Source organism: Myiozetetes cayanensis, unplaced genomic scaffold (assembly GCF_022539395.1).
Source record: "Myiozetetes cayanensis isolate MyiCay16 unplaced genomic scaffold, myiCay2020 scf16, whole genome shotgun sequence".
In the NCBI taxonomy this organism is placed as follows: Eukaryota; Metazoa; Chordata; class Aves; order Passeriformes; family Tyrannidae; genus Myiozetetes; species Myiozetetes cayanensis.
The window spans coordinates 16,461,438-16,479,096 of NW_026087270.1; the positions used below are offsets into that span (position 1 = coordinate 16,461,438).

Here is a 17,659-nt window from a genome sequence, read left to right on the forward strand (position 1 = left end):
CCGGTGAAGGTGCCGGCCAGGGAATGACTCCTCATCTGTGGGGATGCACTTGAGTTTCCCCAGCTGGGTGGGTCAGTGTGGGGGCCACCAGCAGAAGGGGGATGGCTCCTTGCCCTCCCACGGCCCCCAGTGCCACTGTTCCAGCCTGGTGTCCCCATGGAAAAGCCCACCCAGGCACCAGCGGAGCCGCCTCCGGCATCACCGGCACCCTGGGATGAGCGGGAGCGTCGGAAGCCGTGAGTAGCTTGGAGGACACTGTGACACAGGCCTGGCCACTGCCCGAGCTTGCCTGGGGATTTCTGCCGAGCCAAATGTCCAACTCTCCGTGAGGGAACACCAAAAGTCAACCTCAATCCCCGCGGATCGTGGGTGGTGGGAACAGCTGAGCCGGAGTCACCTCTGCCGTGGGGGCTGTGTTCTGTCCACCGCCCGGCACCCCATCTGCGCTCAGCCCTGGGGCTTTTTTATTCCCCAGAGAGAGGCATATGGAAAGTTGGATTTCTTTTTTTAAGCAGCTTTAATTGAACATCCTCCCTCTCCGACCTCCGCTCAGCCTTCCCCGGGACAACCTTGAGCTCTGGCCTGGCGTGGCTGCTGAGGGATGGGATGAAGCAGCGCCGGTGGGAGCCCAGGCACCCACACCCAGAGGGACAAGAGGCTGCAGGGCCGGTGTCCCCAAGGAACAAGGTGCTTATCCTGGTGGGAAAACTTCCTGCTGTAGCTTCAGGGATGGCTCCAGATGGATTAACGGGTTTCGGGGGCCAATAGACGGTGACCCCAAAGCCAAACTGAGTGCCTGACCTGGCAGGCAGCGGATCATGTGGATGAGCAGACAGTTCCCTGCCTCATCCCTGGGTGCTTTGCCAGGCGGATGTCGGCTTCGTGCGGATCGTCTGGTGTGACTTTCCCTTGGCTTCAGTGGGTCTCAGAGCACCACCACGGCATAAATAATACAGGAGCGAGCTGCTCTGATTAAAGTTCTCAGAAGTGCGTGGTTCTGGCCCAAGACTTTGACATCTTCCAGCGGTGATGGGCCTGGAAGTGCCTCATTTGGTGTTCTCACGAGGCTGGTCAGGAAACAGAGCTGTGAGGAAGCGGCTAATGGAAGATGCATCCCCTGAGGGAAACGCATCCTTGCAGAGCACTTATCCCTGTGGCAGAGGTGAGGCAGCCCACTGCTCTACACCCAGCTGGAGCAGCTGGCACGACGAGGAGGGGCACACTCTGGTGGCACCAAGCTGGGATGACCTTGAGAAACAGCCTAAAATAACAGGATCAACTTAAACAGGGACACGTGCGAGGTTTTACGCGACAGACACAGGCTAAGCCACCTCCCAGGGACAGGGCAGAGGACGTGTGGCTGTGGAAACACCTCCAGAACGAAAAGGGGGGCGGGTAAGAGGGCTGAGAACGTGCCAATAGCACCATTACTGTGTGGGACAACAAAAGCTGGGGAATTTTTCATGCAGGGAACTACACAACTCATCAGATCTGTCGGGTCCAGCCCAGGCAGCCCCTCCCCTCAGTTTCTGCGCCTTATTGGGGATTACGTGGAGAAGAAGCTGATGACAATAGTGTGCATCAGCAGGTACAACTTTTATTACAGTGTGACTTACTAATCATTTTAAACAGCCGAAGATCCCAGGAGCATTGGAATAAACCCAGCTATTTTTAAAAACATGGTGGGAGTGTGAAAATAGCCCCGCTCCACCCGAACCGCCTCGGGAATGACGTGACAGCCGGGCTGGAAAACAAGCCCGGCAGTGTCGCCTTTGCATCTTCCCCGGAGAAAGGAGAGCCGTCAGCATCCCTGCGAGGTGTCATCCCTCATCCCCCTGCTCTCAGGTCATCCAGGGCTGGGTTGTGCAGTGTTTTGTTGGGTATGGGCAAAGGATACGAGGAAGAAAGGCCCACAGGCAGTTACCAAGCAAACTCTGCGGGTTTTGTGGCACTTGGTAGCCGGGGAAGAGAAAGGGGAAAGGAATGTGCCTTGTTATTCTGCGGTGCACAAGAGCCAGCCCGCAGGGACCGGGTTTTTCCCCTGCCAAGGAAAAGGATCGGCGCTTCCGGGCGATTCTCTGGCAAAGGGAGTGTTTTCCCAGAGCCCCGGAGCCCAGCGGGGAGCCCTCGGAGCTGCTCTCGGAGCTGGGTTTGGCTCTGGGAAGGAGGTGAGGAGCCATCCAGCCATCCATCCTCGGGCAGTGCATCCCCATGGCCATCCCCCTGAGGCAGGAGCGTGGGGAGAGGGAACACCATCCCTGGGGGCCCATGGGGCTGAGTGGGGTCCAAGGCCCCGTGGGGCTCAGAGAGTGTTCCAAAAGGCAGGACATGCCAAGATTGTCTTAAGTCAGGATGGTTTTTGATGTTTGATCTTTGTGTACTTTGAAGTCTAACTGGTATGAGAGGAGACCTAACCACTGGAAGCGGCAGCATCCAGCATCCTTTACTCAAGGACATCCTGGATGCAGTAAATCAAGGACTAAGGATGTAGTAAATCAAGATGTTGACGTACATCCACGTAGACATTGCCAACGTGGCTAAAGCACTCCAGGTCCACGTATCTTAGACCTGAACTATCTTCATGATAATACTAAAAATCACACCTACAGGTCAAAAAGACCCTGCCCAGGTGAAGACCCTTCCCCTGAGCGTGAGTAGAAGTTACCCAGGTTATGTGATTTGCATGGGAATCACTAATGAACCCAATAGAGGGGCTGTGCTTGGGAATTTACTGACTGAGCTTCGTGTGTGAATAACAACGTGGCAAGTCCAGTGGGACGTGCTGGATTTGTGGAATAGCCCCGAGCACGTGGGGAGCTCTGGAATCAACAAGCAGCGTCTCTCTCGAGGGTGTCAGTACCGGCTCGTTGCACACCGGGGAACAAACACAATTTTTGTGGGGGACAGCAGGGCCAGGGGGATGAGGGGGGTCCAGGAGGCTGAGGGGTTCCAAGGGCCCCGTGGGGCTGAGGGGTCCCAGAGCCCTGAGGAGACCCCGATGGGGCTGAGGGGTCCCAGATGGCACTGAGGGGTCCCGTGTGGGGCTGGGGGTCCCAGAGCCCTGAGGGTTCCCCGATGGCACTGAGGGGGGTCCCAGATGGGGCTGGGGGGGGCTCCTGGGTCCCTGAGGAAGCTGAGAGGTCCTGGAGCCCTGAGGGGCCCCAGATGGCACTGAGGGGTCCCTTGAGGCTGGGGTCCCAGATGGGGCTGGGGGGTCCCGGATGGGGCTGGGGGGGTCCCGGATGGGGCTGGGGAGGTCCCAGATCCCTGAGGAGCCCCAGATGGCACTGAGGGGTCCCGTGTGGGGCTGGCGGGTCCCAGATGGGGCTGGGGGGTCCCAGAGCCCTGAGGGTTCCCAGATGGCACCGAGGGGGTTCCCGGTGGGGTTGGGGGATCCCACACCCCTGAGGGACCCCCGCTCCGCTCCCGCGGCCCCGCCAGGGGGCGGTAGCGCTGCCCCTCCCCTCACGCCTCGGCCCCGCCCCCCCCGCCCCTCGGGCGTCCCCCGGCGCGCGGTGATGACGTCAGGAGGCGGCGCCGCGGCGCGGTCGGGAGCGGGCCCCGGTGAGTCGGGCCCGGCGGTCTCGGTGGCGGCTCCGGCACCGCTGCCTCCTTATCCCCCTCTCCCTCCCTCCTTCCTTGGGTCTCCGCGCCTCCGCACTGCCGCTGCCCGGAGCGCTGGGCCGCGGGAACGGGCGGGCCGGGGTGCGAGCCCTGCCCGCCCCCCGTGAGTCCCTCCAGCGCTCCCCGGGCCTGGAGCCGGGCCTGCCGCGGGACAACCTCCAGCACCGGCACGGCCCTGCGTCTGCTGTCCGGGATGGGCGAGAAACGGCCCGGGTCGGGATGAGTGATGGAAACAGTGGGAGGTGTGGAAATCTCGGGAGGAGTTGTGAAAACAGTCAGGAGTTCTGGGAGTCGCGGTTGGTTTGGCCGAGCCCGGTCCGCCCCTGGCTCCGGCACAGCTGCATGCGGTGCTGCAGCAGCCCCAGCCCCGGGTGTGCCCTGCAGAACCCGCGGGAGGCTCCCGCTGGGAATGCCGGGTCTGTGCCAGGTCTGTGCCAGGTTTGTGCTCTCAGGTGAGGTGCTCTCAGCGCTGCTGTGTTGGCACAGGTGTGGTTTGCAGGTTGCTGTGTTTGAGCTCTGAATTAACACAGTTCAGAGCTGCTCTGTTCGCAGTTCCAAACTGGCATCTCACAGAACAGCAGCGTTAAAGAGCTTCGAGTTGTGATGTGTTTACTTGGGGGTGGAAGGTCTGCCTGGCCTTGGGGGATCTGGGCAGGTGACTGACACCCCTTGGAGTGGGCTTGTAACGCCCCATTTCTTCATTTCCTTTCCCCAGACTCGTGGTGATTGTTATCCAGGGTATTTCCACCTGCACTGATGAGGAGTTGTGCCCCACCACAGGTAGGGTGCATGGCTGGTGTGCTTGACCTCAGGGTGCTGCCTGCAGGGCTCCCCTGAGAAGTTCCTTTGGGGATGTTTTTCATTTTTAAACCTAAATCTTAACTAAAGCCTGCTTTTCTTTCCAGGTTGGATGCAGAGTTCTAAATTTCCTCGGGGCGTCCCTTTAAAACATTTCTTATTTCTCCACCCGATTCTCCCGATGGAAAAGCAGCCAGGGTTCCTTCTCTGCTGTTCATGCTGAGGAGCTGGGTGGAGAGGTGGTGCCTGAGCGGGGATTCACCCGGTGATGGTAAGACCTGAGGTCACATCTCAAAGCTGAAATGGTTTTTTCGTAGCCTCCTGCAAAGGCTCAGGCACCCACTGATGGGCTCTGAGCCAAAAGGTGCCAGTGGCAAACTGCCAGAGCCACAGGCAGCTTCCCCATCTCCTGGCCAGTGATAGGGCTTTAATCAGCACGTAAAGACCTGCCTGATTTGGTTTTCATTTCAAATACAGCGTGATGAGCAAGAGCTCCTCGTCTGGAAGAGCTGGTGGGAATTCCACTCGCTGCACACAGCTCCATGGGGAGAGCCAGAAGTGCCACTTGGTGCCTGGAGGTGTCAAATAAAGCAAAAACTGAGTCAGGCTGTTGAGAGATTTGAAGCCCACCTTGGATGGAGCCTCTGGCTCTGTGTTCCCTTCCTGTGCCATTCCGCTGATCCCCAGGAGCAAAGCAGGGAGAGGTTTGGGACACCTGTAAAAGTTCAATCTAAAGGAATTTTAAGCAGATTTGTTTAGTGAACAAGTTGCTGAGGTTCTTTGTGGAGCTGCTGGTGAGGCATTTCAGAACTCCGAGGTTTGCAGTGGCTGCTGTTGTGTGAAGTTGAGCAGCTGGAACAAAGCAAAGGAAAATGCTTGACTCTTTCCTTAATTTGATTTTTATTAAGCAATTAAGGACAAAAAGACCTCCAGAAGTCTCAACCACTCTGTGACTGTGATTCAGTGCTCAGCTGGGAGCAGAACAGAAACTGTGCTCAATAAAAAGGGATACTGTGTGATTTCCATGGACACATCCAGGGTTCTGACCATGGCTGTGTTTATGGGCCCCATCCTCACTGGCTTGTGATGGAAGCAGCAGAGCACTGTGCTTGGTCAATCCCAAATTCTTAGTCTGTGGTAGCACAGGGCCTACTTTTTTTTTCTTTTTTCCCCATTTGAACCTTTACTGCCTCGATTCCAATTTGTTTGTTTCTCCTCGTTCTTCTCCTGAGGTTCAAATGCGGGAATTGTCCCGGATGTGGCTGCTGCTGCTGCTGCTCCCCTGGGAACATGCCTTGACAGGGAATTAACACCAGTCAGGGATGGGCTGCGGGACAAGCAAAGTGCTTCCCGAGCCCCCCAAAGACGTGCAGCTGGACCTGGTCAAAAAGGTGGAACCCTACACGGGCCACAGCGACATCTACAAGCACTTCATCAGGGATGACTGCGGGGCTGCCATCAAGGCCGGCTCCCCCTCGCCCCCTCACCACGCCAACCCCTACCCCGGGCACGCCCTGCCTGCCCAGCAGCCCGAGCCCCGCAAGAACAAAGTGGCCAAATACCGCGCCAAGTTCGACCCCAGGGTGACGGCCAAGTACGACATCAAGGCCCTGATCGGGAGGGGCAGCTTCAGCCGCGTGGTGCGGGTGGAGCACAAGGCCACCAAGCAGCCCTACGCCATCAAGATGATCGAGACCAAGTACCGCGAGGGCCGGGAGGTGTGCGAGTCGGAGCTCAGCGTGCTGCGCCGCGTGCGGCACACCAACATCATCCAGCTCATCGAGGTGTTCGAGACCCAGGACCGCGTGTACATGGTGATGGAGCTGGCGACGGGCGGAGAGCTCTTCGACAGGATCATCGCCAAGGGCTCCTTCACCGAGAGGGACGCCACGCGCGTGCTGCAGATGGTGCTGGACGGCGTCCGGTACCTGCACACGCTGGGCATCACCCACCGCGACCTGAAGCCCGAGAACCTGCTGTACTACCACCCGGGGACGGACTCCAAGATCATGATCACGGACTTCGGGCTGGCCAGCACGCGGAAGAAGGGGGACGACTGCCTGATGAAGACCACCTGCGGCACCCCGGAGTACATCGCCCCCGAGATCCTGGTCAGGAAGCCCTACACGAACTCGGTGGACATGTGGGCGCTGGGCGTGATCTCCTACATCCTGCTCAGCGGGACGATGCCCTTCGAGGACGACAACCGCACCCGCCTGTACCGGCAGATCCTGAAGGGGAAGTACAGCTACTCGGGCGAGGTGAGTTGCGCCGAGGGGAAGCCTCAGGAAGCTCTCCCTGGGTGGGTTTGTCACGTGCAGGGTGGTGGCGTTACCCAGGTTAACAAAATCTGTGATTCTGGCTTTTTAAAATCCTTCCCTGTTCTCTGTCTGCTCTCCCAAACCACTCCCGGTGCAGCTCCTTTAAAAAACTGTGTGTTAAGAAAGAGGAGACTCTTCCTGCAGAACAGAGTGGAGATGCTTGTGGGTGTCTGGCTGGGGGAACTTTGGCTGTGGCAAGCTGCTCTTTGAGGCTTTGCAGTAGAAACTTTGTGCCAGGGTGTTTGAAATGTGGCACGTACATACCCAGCCTGATTTCTGGTACAGATCCGAGTGGAGCATGAAAAATAGCTTTGCTGAAAGGCAGGGTTCTGGCAGGCAAGGGGGCACCTGGTTCCTCAGTCTGGGGACATGAGCACTTCAGCAGTGGATCTACATTGTCTTCTGAGCTTGGTGTGTGATAAATGAAGGGCTGAAGGACAGTTTTTATAGATAACTATGAGAAGAGGACCCTTGGGAGATAATTTTTAGGTAGAAGACGGGTGCCCCTTCCCTCCTGGAGTCCCACCACTCCAGAGAACTTCCTTCTGATCGTGGTGGGAGAGCTCAGTGACCAACCAGCTCCTTCACCAGCACCATTACCACCTGTAGCATAACATCACTAGGAATCACACCTGTACAAAGTGGGGGGGGATCCAAATTTGCAAGTTGCCTCTCTGCTTGTATCCCTCACTGTATTAAAAATACCAAAAAACGAAGCTTTTATAACTTCTTTCTTTAATAAGCAGGAGAGTGTTTAGATTCCTGAGCACCATGACTTTGAGATGAATCCCACCTGGGAGAGTGTTAACGAGTGGCTAAATTTATGATTCTGAAACGACAGTAAAATAACTGTCAAGACCCCAGAATAAATTAATGATCCTGTGTTTTTAAGCGTGACAGGTATGTTGGCATTTTTAATGATGGATGGAAGGAACCCAGCACGTTAAGTTTTTAAACATATTAAGCGGCTTTAGGATTTTGTTTAAAAGGAAAAAAATCACTCACTCTCCCAAGGGTTATCAAAGGTGTCAGGAAGTCTTTTGTACTGTAAAGCTGTCAGGCCAGCTTGTGTTAATAGCTGGAATATCCAAGTTAAATGGAGCTGAGGAATCCTGGCATTTGCTTAGGAGGCCACCAAGGAGAGCCCAGATTTGACACCTTTGTGGATCTTGTTAATTCTTTCCATGAGTGCCCCTCAAAGTCCCTGGTACACAGTGGAGACACAAGTGGGAGGGGACATAAACCCCCAAATTTGGCAGCTTTTGGACTGAGTGTATTCCTTCAGAAACTGCTGTACTTGATTAGTTTCCTGCCAAAAGTGTTCTATCAGCTGCTTCCTTGAACTCCAGTTTCATCTGACTTTGGCAGCCTTTGCTTGTTAATTTGCTGTTAATAGGCTCTGCTAACCAGCTGTGGAATTTAAGGATGCGGTGGGGCTGTCCTGATGCAGAAATAGATGAATTACCAGCTGCATGTAACATCTGTGGATCACACTGAGCAGCAAAGTCCTGGTCACCTTGTAACCAGTGCTCGTGGATCTGCCAGATCTCTGCAGAGAGTGGCCCTCTGTGACTCCACGAGGTTTCCTGAGCTGATTTGGGGACGTCATGGTGTCTGCACAATTTGGTGTAATGTCTCCACTCCTCAGTGCCTGAGCTTTGTGTGTAGTGACACTGAGTTTTATGACTCACTCATCTTTGTCACTCGCTATTTTTACTTTTTGGCAGGTTTTTTTAGTTAAGTTCAGCACGTTGCCTAAGACAGGTTCTGCCTGTTCTTGTGAAAGAGGGTAGTCCTGGAGTCTTAGAATCTTAGAAGCAAGAGGTGGGGATAGTCATTTGTCACCCAGTAAATGGTGCTGATGATACTGAGTTGCCCAGGCTGAAAAGAAAGCTGAGGAAGCAGTGAGGGATCACAAGATAAATTGTCTGATGGTCAGGGTGGACAAACTTGAGCTGGTCCCATGGGAAGATGGGCAGTTTGAATTTCCTGTAAATGATGGTGGGCCCTGAAGGTGCTTCTTTCTCTTCAGAATAAACAATTTGAAGTTAAATACTTCTAAAGATCATCTTGATACTGTGTGTTTTGAAAGTGCCAGTGCACAAGCCTGAGGCATTTCACTTGTTATCCCACCACAAATTACACTCTTCAGGGGGATATTACGGATACTGTGTGTGAGTGGTTGTTTGGGAAAGCTGTCAGTGTTTTACTGCTTGGAAAGCAAATATGTGTCAGCCTGTGTCTGCTGCTGGGATGCTTTCTGTTCCTCCAGAGCCAGGGAGAATGGATGCTTTCATTTACCAGTGTAATTAAGCCTGTGCCCCTAAATTGCAGGCGTAGCCAGGTATTGGCAGGAGATGCAGTAAAAAGGCTGCTGGTTTTGGTGAATAAATTCTAGGAGAAAACAAAGCAAGCCAGAGATTTAGAGATGTGTCTGGTGTGTTTCCCACAGCATTGCCAGCATTCCTAAAAGCTGTTTCCTGGGCTCTCAAATGCTTCCTAATTTCTGGTGTTCACAGAAAATTGCTCTTTTTTTGTGTGTTGCTGGAAGAAGTGGGATTGAGGCTGTTGGTGAGTTTGTCAGACTAATGGTAAGGAGAGGAGCCACAAGTCCTGGTTTCTTTGGAGCAGGAGTGGGCAGAATACTTGAGGGCATTGCTGAAAGTGTCTGTCTTGGACAGATGCAGAAGCAGAGCTTTCATGGGAGCAACTGCTTTTGTCGTCTGAAGTTCGAGGATGTGAAATGGCAGAGGAAACGTTGAAACAATCCTGTGAACTGCAGTGCCCAGAGCTGACAGCTTGAGCTGAGCAGCTCAGACAAGTTCCAGGGGGGGAAGGAGGAAGGTGTCTTCAAACTGCACCAGGTCAGGCAGCAGCAGTGCCCTGGGTTTGCAGAGTCCCAGTGCTGAGTCCTGCTTTTTTGAAAGGCCTGCCCTCAAAACCTGGTCAGAGAGGACAAAGCTGTATTGAAGGAGGAATAAAAGCCACAGTGCATGCTGACCTGAGAAGCAGCTCCATGTTCTTGGAAAAACACAAGTGATCTCACGTCCAGCTAATGGAATTGCTTTCTGACTGGGACCCTCTTAGCCTGAGCTCCTGTTCCTGGAGTGTGAGGTCTGTTTGAAGAGCCCATTAAAAGATCAGTAGGAGAGGTCTCCCACAATAGGTTATTCAGGTGCTGCTGACATCACTGCACTGATTATCTCTTGTATCTCCTTCTGTACTTTTTTGAACTGCTTGGAGTAATGGCTAGGGTGAGGAATGAAGGAAAGCTGGCTTTGTAGCTTAGTGTGCTTTTAATTTTTTTCCTGAGCATCCCTGAGTAAGGGTTAGGTGGGCTATTGGCACTGCCTTGGATGTAGCCTGCTGCAAAGTTATTCTCTTCCACTTGTTTTGTCAGAACTTACCGAAAAGAAGGTTTGGCAATATTCTAATTGAAATCTCGGGGATAAAACTGATTCCTGGGGGGGTCTCCTTGTAGCTTAAAAAAGTGGATTGAGGAATAAAGCTGGAATAACATTCACAGTTCCCTTTGAAAGTGCAGAAATGAACATCAGACCATCATTATCCTGCTAGGACAGGCTTGCTCTAGTTCTGTTTCAAAGCTTCTCCTTCTGTTGAATACCAGTACTTTTATGCTGCTTTACACACCTGGGAAAATTGCCTGAAGAAGTGGAAGGTAATACATGTTATGGTTAAATTGGGAAGCTGAGCTGGGGTGGATGAATTGTTCTGGTTTTGATATCTGATCTGGGCAAATCATTTCCCCTCATGGCCTGTTTTCCTATTTATAGAACAGAATCAATTTTTTTTTGTGGCAAGTTCAGGGTGGGTGAGGTTGGTGTGGGAAAACTTGTTATAAATAAAGGTGCCAGTGGATGCAGTGGTGAATGGGGTGTAAGGAGAGATGTTTGATACAGGAACCAGTGCTGGCAGGTGCAGTTAGATCCATTTCTCCAGCGAGCTGAGCTCCTTCTGGATGGTGGTCCTGCCCTCCTGCATATCAAGAGCTCCTCCAAATCTTTGTGAAAAGCAGCTGAGAAGCACATGCTAAACACTTCAGTGGTAAAGAGGGATTTGCAGCTCAAATGCCTTGAGAGCAGAGCCAAAGGAGGGGCCTAAGGTGCAGATCGTGTGTGCATCCCATTTCTTCTTCTCTCTCCTTGAACATTCGGAATCTTCATGATTTTCCACCCTAGCTTGGAGAATTGAAAGCACCAGGTTGAGTAAACTCTGCAGGTCCTGCATGGATAGGTTCAGGCTGGAAGAACACCCTCAGGTACAGGAAAACCAAGTCACTTTCCATGAGTAGCTGAGTGGAGTGGTGTGAATGGTGTTCCCACAATAACTGGCTCGGTCTGTGCAAGTGAAGAAGCAAAACACTTTCTCCCCAAGCAGTTTGCCTGCCTGCAGGTGATAGGAGAAGCAGGAAACATGGAGAGTGCATTAGCAAACAAAGTGTGCATGTGCTACCTGACAGACAGCAGGATAAAAATAAAGCCATTTCGAGACAGCCGATGCGTGTTTACAGGATGAGTCCTCACCCAAGTACGTGAGCTCGTCTGCAGAGCGTTCTCAAAGTATTCTTGTAATTGTCCTCCTTGTGGAGGATTTTAGTCCCTCAAATCCCTTGTGACACATAATGGAGGAGACAGGTGACAGGCTTGTCAAATTTTAATGTTAATTTCCTGCGTTTATTCAACTTTTTGAGAGAGAATGGGGTAGAACTTGAGCCCAGACTGCTTCTGACTCAGCTGGGAGCTGGTTGCTGAATTGCCCATCCCGCTCCAAGGGGACTGATCAATCATTGTATTATGATGACTGTGGCTGGATTTCCTATCAAATGACAAACTTATTCTAAAAAAGGCACAAGCAATAAAAAGAAACTGTAATTATTCTTGGTAACCTCCTTCCCCTAAAAGTTGCAGGTGGAAATGTAAAGTGGCAACTCAACTTTCTATTTGGTGTACTTGGATTTTAGGGGAGAAGCTGATTTCTTGTAGAAGAGGGAAAAAAATCATACTTGCATATCACAGAACATCTCTGCGTGATCCTTATTGCTTTACAGGAGAATTCAGTCAGTGTAGGACAAGTATTCTGAAATTTTGGATGTGGTTTTTTTTTTTAAAGAGCAGTAGGTTTTGCATTGATGCTGTGACAGGTCTGTCTGGCTGCCAGTCCTGGAATGACTTCTGTGTGCTTGCACTTTGGGTCACTTAAAATTAATTACATATTCCCATGTAATTAAAAAAAAAACAACCAAACAAAAAACAAACCGAAACAACAACAACAAAAACCAAACAAAAAAACCCCCAAAAACAACAACAACAACAAAAACCCACAACAGTCTTTTGTTGTTTTGATGACAAAAGTATAACCACTTTATCAAAAAATACCAGTTTGGAAAAAAAAAATCATGTGTCCCGTAGCATATGAGCTTTATTTTCTATTTTGTACTCTGCTTGCCCCTAGAAATGTGTCCAGTTTTTTTTCCTGCAGTTCATGCTTGAACAGTGTTATATATTGTCAAGTTTTGTGTAATGTGTTATCTACTAATTACATTGGTTATAGAGTAGAAACTGCCCTGAATGAGGGAAAACTCTGCTCTGGTTATTTTCTCCTAGCACATCTCCTGTTTAAGATGGGCAGTAAGGCAGCCTGGCTTTTCCAAGTTTGGGAAAACAGTCAAAGCAGATTTAAAATACAGCAGTAACAGAGAATCACCACTGCCCTCTAATGCTCCCTAGGGCCTATATATATATTATTTTTTTTTAATACAGGAGATAAAATAATTCATGTTCAAGGGGCCAGGAGAGCTGGTAGGTGCCTTCCATTTATGGAAGATTTCCCTTTGCAGGGTGTCCTCTGCTGCCCTTTGCTCCAAGAGGAGCTCCTTGCAAAGCCACTTTACTCTTCTGGAAGTTCTCCATGGGGTCAGTGCCTGGGAGGGTCTGGGTGCAGAGGATCCCTCACTGGAGAGGACCCTGGCTGGCCACACTGGCTCGTGGTGCTGCCCTCCCTGGCTGTGCCAGGTGGCCTTTAGACCCATTAGATGTTTCTGCAAGACACAGTCGTCACCTTGCCCTCTGATCTCTGTGCCACAAGAGGGGAGAGACTTCAAACCAGCAGGGTGGCCAATTTTCCAGCCTTCTCCCTGGAGTTTTGAGTGTCCAGAGCTGTTGAGTAGGGTACAATGAGGAAAACAGGGCCAGGGCAGCTGAAGGCAGGGTTTTTAAACCACATTTGCAGTACTTATTTGCATGAGCATACAAGTCTTTGGGACCACATTTTTAGCCTTCTTGGGGAAAGAAAGAGCTTTTTACGTACAGCAGCTGCTGGTTTTTTCCCTGTGAGCCACATTAGATGGTAAAAGTGTTTTACTGTAGTCCTGTCATTAGACCAACGCAGGCATTTTAATTTTTTTTTTCCTAAAAATTAAAGTTGCTTGTTGTTTTGATTTTTTTTTTCCCCCCCTCCAAGTAGGGAAGAATTGTTTGGCTTTTTTTATATATATAAATTTCAGAGGCCTCTGCCTGGAAAAAAAAAAAAAAAAAAGAAAAAAAGTAAGAAAACATCCATTTACAGAGGAATGTGCTTTTGCATTTCCTCCAGGCTGTGAGAAAGCGGCGATATTTTTTTGAAGTGGCACGACGAGAGCGCTGGCTGGAGAGCTGCAGCCAGGGCTCTGCTGAAAAGGGCACTGTGCTCTGCTTTGAAGAGCTCAGCCACTCGAGCGGGATGGAAGCGCCTCTCTCTCTCTCTCGGAGCCGGCCGCGGAACGCGGAGGCCGGCCCGGTAAATGCACTTCTCTTGCCTTCTGCTCTTTCTTTGCTGTTAATGCGGTGGCTCAGTGGGTGTGAGAGGGTTCCAGGCAGGTTGGTGTCGCTCCGTAGCCCAGAGCTGAAGTGTTTGTCCAGATCTCTCCCGCTGCAGGAGCGGGAGCGTCTTCAGAAACGCGATAAAAACCTGGAAAAACACGGTTAAAAACCTGGAAAATCCTCCGGCTTCCTGCAGAACTTTTAGCCTGTTGTATTGGTAAACACTCTGTGTCCAGGTAGAGAAACACCTTTTCCCGGTGCAAGGGCTTTGAAACCAGTGCATGCATTTAAAAATCAATTCCCCTTCTTCGCCTTGGCCACTTCTTGAGGTACTTTTTGAAGGTTGTTTCCTCTGATGGAAATGGCGTGTGAGAAGGTCCTTTTTCAGTTACTCCTCTTGCCTTTTTGCTGTTTTGTTTCCTTCAGCTTTTGTTGCAGTGAGGATAACCCCAAACAAACCCTAGGGCAGGATAGGCAAGGAGAGGGGGATCTTGCTCTGCATACATCCCTCAGTTCTGTACCACTGCAGTCTGCAACACTCAGCATTAGCAGTTTATATTTCACAGAACTGAGCGTGTCATAAGGACAGGGTGGAAACTCTGCCAAGCCTCAAAGCCCTGAGAAATAAAGCAAGCAGGAATCTCCATGGAGAAGAGGAATGTGGGGTTTTTCCCAGTAATTTCATTCACAGCCCTTTTTCCTCAGGACTGCTGTCCATACCAGTAGCACCTGCAGGGTGAGGGGCAGCAACTGAGCATTTTGGTGGAGGTTTTTGGGTGAATGACTGGGTTTGGGGAAGTGGTGCACAGGAGCCACATCTGAGGGAAAGGACGTGCAATAGTGCTGGGATTTGACATATATTTTTCGTTGTATCTCTGGGCCCTATAAAATCCTGTTAATGGTGGAATAGTATTTCTGCAGAATTATAGATGTAGGGATAAAGGGACATTGGTAGGGTAGAAAAAGAATATTAAGCTCCCTCTGTAGGGAATACACATTATTAACAGAAAGGATTTGAGCTGTCAGCTACCATGGGTGTCTTTGACTCCTTTACATTTCCCTAAAAATAGCCTAGACCATTTCCTCTTTTCCCTTTGACTGGTTTAATCCTAGAGGCACGGGGAGCACCGACTGGCACCTGTAGAACGTTTTTAAAGTGAGGTTTCAAGTGGGTGCTGTCAAAGTGTTGCAGCCTGGAAGAGAAAATGCAGCGTCTTCCTATCTGCCCCCTGAGCCCCCAGGCTGAGGCTTTGAGGTTTTGCAGAGCTGGCACTTGGCTGTGGTTCCAGCTGCTGTCCCTGCTGCAGGTTAAAAGCCAGTTTATTATTTAATCAAAGCTGAGCTCTGCAGAGAAGGGCTGTGAACGTGCACCTTGTTGTAAATCACTTTGTGGCCTATAACTGACCCTGCCTTAGAGCGAGGCTGGCTGGACCTGATGTATTTGGAACAACGTGGTGTTGAAAGGTGTCTCAGATTTCCTCTTCCTGGAATTTGGGACTTCCCTAGCAGTTGCAGTGTGCTCCTGCCCTGGGATGTGATGAAGGAGGAGTTAACCAGCACGTGTGGCATAGGTAGGAAGTCAAGATTTTGATTTCAGATACTCCAAATCTCTTTTTCAGCTGCAAAAGCTGTGTTGGGGGAATTCTGTTGATGCTGAGCTGGGGGGCTCAAAAGGTGCTCTCTGAGCCCTGAAGTTTTCCTGGCAGTCTCTTTACCTAATCCCTGAAATCCCTAAATCTTCCAAGATTGCAGCTGAGGCATTGAGGCTGTAGGCACAGGGAGCTGGGTTTGCTGTTTGGAGCTGGAAGGGGTGGCTCAGACCAGCAGCGGTGCATCCAAGTTCCCTGGTTTGGAGCATGAGCTGCTGCTTCTCTCTCCACTCTCACCACCCTCCTGCTGCCCTGAGTGAGTGACAAGGTAGGAATCCCAGGCATGTTTTCCAATCCCCTCGTTATTTTAAATGGATGTTGTTATGGATTTTCCTGAAAACTGAGCTTTTACTGATGCGCCGGATTAGCGCTGATTGGTGACACGGGAGCCATGTGCACACCTCGAGGAGAGGCAGAACCTTCTGGTGGTGGCTGTCAAGAGATACCTGCTGTTCGTGCGGGGGACACCTGAGGGCTGGTGTGGGCCTGTGCCTGGCTGTGTGCCCACGGCTTGTGAACTTCCATCAGCACGATACGCCCTGCACATCCAATGCACTTCAGGCACTCCAAGTGATTAACCGAAGAGTTTCATTTTGTGCCTCACTCACAAAAGGTAGAATTGAGATTTCTGGTTAAAGTGTTTGTGTGTTTCCTACCTTTGTCTGTGTCTGAGGAGTAATTTCTAAGGGATTTTTTTTTCCACAGTCTGATCACTTTGATTATGTAGCTCAAATGTGAGAAAGGTTTCTTGTTGCAGCTGGGATGACTCAAAAGACTTTCTATACTGTTATATCAGCTGCTGATGGGAGTGCCTGGGTTGCAGCTTCTTACCTCTTTACACTTAGGCCTTTTATATTTTTTTTCACTTGCTTTTAGCTTTACAAGTCTCAGGGATTCTTGGTGACATTCTAAGCTACTGTTTGGCTCAAGAGACTGATATTGCAAAATTAAGGAAAACTGGCTCGAGCCTTGGAGAAGAATGGGAAATAATTTCATGGCAACCTCCTCTTCCAGAGTTCACAGGAGTTCCCATACCTCTAATATTTGGCACAGGGGCTTGGCAAGGATGGATCTGGTATTGGAGGGATGTTTTAGCTATTTCATGAACATGTTCCCTGGTCTCTGAAAACTCCCTGTTTGGAAATGTGCTGTATTCTTGCTTTGGGAACCTTCTGTGTGCACTGAGGGTGTGCCAGGCACACACAGAGAGAGCTCCTGAGCTGTCAACATGAGCCAAATCTAACGAGCAAGTGGGATCTTAAGGTTTGTTCTTAACGAACAGGGATGGTGAATTACCCAAGTCTGCTGGCAAAGGAGAGGCAGGGTTTGAAGCCTTCCTCATCTTCTGGAAGCAGGGGGCCCTCTCCTCTCCCTGGCTGTGGGCAAGCAGCGTTGCCTCACACGTCCTCTGCATCAGCTGGTGTCTTCTGTGTCAAGAGGTGAGAAGTTCTGTGGGAGAGGGGGTTGGCACTAGGAAAGCTGTGCTTGCTCCACTTACTGTTACAGATAATTTTGTCCTCGTTTGCCCTTCATACCGAGCAGAACTTCTGTTAACCTAGAAGTGAGGAAAATGATGTTCTCCTCTCATCCTGGGGACAGAAGCCAGCAGGCAGGTTCTGCTGCGTGGAGCTTTCAAAACCTGCCACAGGGAGAGCGTGGGGACCAAATCTTGTGTTTCCCCAAACCTGTTGTGTTAAAATTGTCATTTACTTACTGGTGGCTCATCAGTAAAGTAGAAAACATAGTAATGGTGGTTCTCTAGAAATTGCCACAGGTCCAGAGGTATCTCAGGGTTTATTGACCAACCCAGCTGAGGGGAACAGAGGTTTTTGCATTGTATTTGCAGGTGACATTGGATTGGAATGGTTGCAAAGTGCATTGATAGCCCTAACAAATTTGAGCAGTTCAATAGCAAGTGTATTAAAAAAAAAAAAAAGAGCAAGTTAGTACACAAAAATAGGTGAAGAACAGAAGATTAGGAGGTGTTGACTTCTCAGAAAAGGATCTATCTATGAATCACAAACTATTATGTGAGGGCAGCATCATACTTGTGGGAAAAGATGAACATACTGAGGTGTATGAGCAGGAAGACAGACAGCATGTGGTGTGATCCTGCTGCGTTTTAGGGGCTGGCTCTGCATGCCAAGCTGAAGCTCTGATGCTTCTGGGCAGCAGATTCCAAAAAAACACCACGGGCCAAGTGGAGAGACTTGACAGAAGATCAACACAAACAACTGTGAGTCAAAAAAACCCCACAGTCTCCGGAAGCCTGAAACATTTTTGGCTGTTTGGCCTGGATGAAGTGTTGTCATAGCAGTTTGCAAATATGCAAAAGGCTGCTTCAAAGGGGAAGAGGAATAATCTCTTTCCCAGATTATGTCAAACCAGAGCCTTAAATGGCACTTAGAAAGATTCACTCTGGACCTTTTACAACAACTGGTGTCTCCTG

The 17,659-nt window shown here is 50.6% G+C and overlaps 1 protein-coding gene across 3 annotated transcripts in view; it reads left to right on the top strand.

The window, feature by feature from the left end:
- Nucleotides 1–3,532: 3,532 nt before the first annotated feature.
- PSKH1 (protein serine kinase H1) overlaps nt 3,533–17,659 on the top strand; it is a 32,743-nt gene continuing 18,616 nt past the window's right edge. For 2 of the 3 annotated variants that reach the window (XM_050311445.1, XM_050311447.1), the window contains exons 1-4: nt 3,694–4,076; nt 4,340–4,404; nt 4,530–4,693; nt 5,655–6,683. In XM_050311445.1, the coding sequence (XP_050167402.1) occupies nt 5,745–6,683 (939 nt within the window). In that variant the 5' untranslated portion in view covers nt 3,694–4,076; nt 4,340–4,404; nt 4,530–4,693; nt 5,655–5,744. Of the gene's footprint in view, nt 3,565–3,693; nt 4,077–4,339; nt 4,405–4,529; nt 4,694–5,654; nt 6,684–17,659 lie in introns of those variants that run through there. The other variant, XM_050311446.1, reaches the window with a different exon arrangement.